The sequence below is a fragment of the Anneissia japonica genome, unplaced genomic scaffold (assembly GCF_011630105.1).
Source record: "Anneissia japonica isolate Jap-2015-1 unplaced genomic scaffold, ASM1163010v1 scaffold2030_len652032_cov178, whole genome shotgun sequence".
Classification (NCBI taxonomy): Eukaryota; Metazoa; Echinodermata; class Crinoidea; order Comatulida; family Comatulidae; genus Anneissia; species Anneissia japonica.
In genome coordinates this window covers 124,956-126,472 of record NW_022705472.1, presented here as the reverse complement: position 1 = coordinate 126,472, position 1,517 = coordinate 124,956, and the positions used below count along the sequence as shown (strand labels likewise).

Below are 1,517 nucleotides of genomic sequence, written 5' to 3'. Positions count from 1 at the left end.
GGGTTAGATCTGCGCATATATCCCATAGGTCGTTATGGTTTCATGACAGGTGCAGATCCAGAAGTGGGGACACAGGGCACCCCCTCCTCCATTTTGCCACTAAATTTTCAAATTTTAATGCATATCAATTTGCTATGTATTGAAATAAGCATATACTCACTTATATGATTCTGAAAATATTGTGCCCTTTCGCCCCCCACCCCCATCCATGTTTGAAAAATTCTGAATCCGCCCCTGCCTGAGTTGAAAGATCGACTGTTCCATTCGACGAAGCGGAGCCAAGTTGAATGGAATAGTCAATCTTTCAACAAATAAAAATATTCTTTCCATTGCGCGAATAAAAAACATTTTGTTTTATAACACATCTAATATAGATTCTTGTCATTTGATATTTTATCTTGAAAAAATATATCTTTTATTTTTGAATGGGATTCTTGTCATTTGATATTTTATGAAACATCTACCCTTTTTCTAAATGGAACAGTCCAGCGTCTTTTAACCAATCAAATGATTGTATTAATTTGAAGTCATATCGCATCCTAGGCACCGTGCATTGGAGCAAAACAGATGGAACGAAAAACGCACGAATTGGAGTAAATAGGCAGTGTCACGTGATACGAAATCCACCAATCAATTGACAAGGATCTATTTAGGTGTGTTATAAATGGTACTAATTATCACTATATTATCATTTACTTTATGCTACGGAAAGTATAACATATTTTGAAAGTATTTAACTAATAAACTTAAATGTTTATAATGTTAATAATAATATAAACTGAATTGGTGTAAACACTGCTTATCACTGAGCCCTCCAAAAACCCGCAAAAAATATATCAAAGAAACAAACAACCATGTTTAACTTACGTTGTGTAATGCGCTGCGGTCCTTTGACCATAAAGGTAGTACCTTCTCCAAACACCATCGGCTGGTTGTGTAATGGTTTTACGATATTTGTCAACAAGATCGGCTGGATTGCCATCGCCGTCCCACACATCGATTTTAAGATAGAATGCACCCTGAAACAGTAATTAATGTCATACATTTTAAATTTTAGTCGTAACTCTTTAATGCATGTGATGAGTAATTTCTAAGCCCGATATATCAATCGTTGTCTTATGGATTTAGAAATAGAAATCATTCATCCTGGATACTAAGACAGAGTCGAAGTTTATGAATAATAAATCCATTCCGATAATTGCCGAGTTACTTGCTTTTGGAACTTTACACAGCTGTATTGTTGTCTCTTGTTAGACGTGAAGGAAGAAATAAGAAAATATTAAAATATAATTAAATAAACATGTAACGAAATATATTTTAATAATGTGTCTGTATAAAACCTTTTTGGTATACCAATACAACACACAAAGCACAAGACAAAGAGACAGGGAAGGATACAATAATAATAATAATAATAATAATAATAATAATAATAATAATAATAATAATGATGATGATGATGATGATGATGATGATGATGATGATGATGATGATGATGATGATGATGATGATGATGA

At 33.1% G+C, this 1,517-nt stretch overlaps 1 protein-coding gene across 1 annotated transcript in view; it reads right to left on the bottom strand.

Annotated features, from left to right (window-relative positions):
- LOC117105509 (fibropellin-1-like) overlaps positions 1-1,517 on the bottom strand; it is a 16,666-nt gene that overhangs the window by 11,973 nt on the left and 3,176 nt on the right. Inside the window, exon 4 of the mRNA XM_033246672.1 lies at positions 868-1,019. Coding sequence (XP_033102563.1) covers positions 868-1,019 — 152 coding nt within the window. The remainder of the gene's footprint in view (positions 1-867; positions 1,020-1,517) is intronic.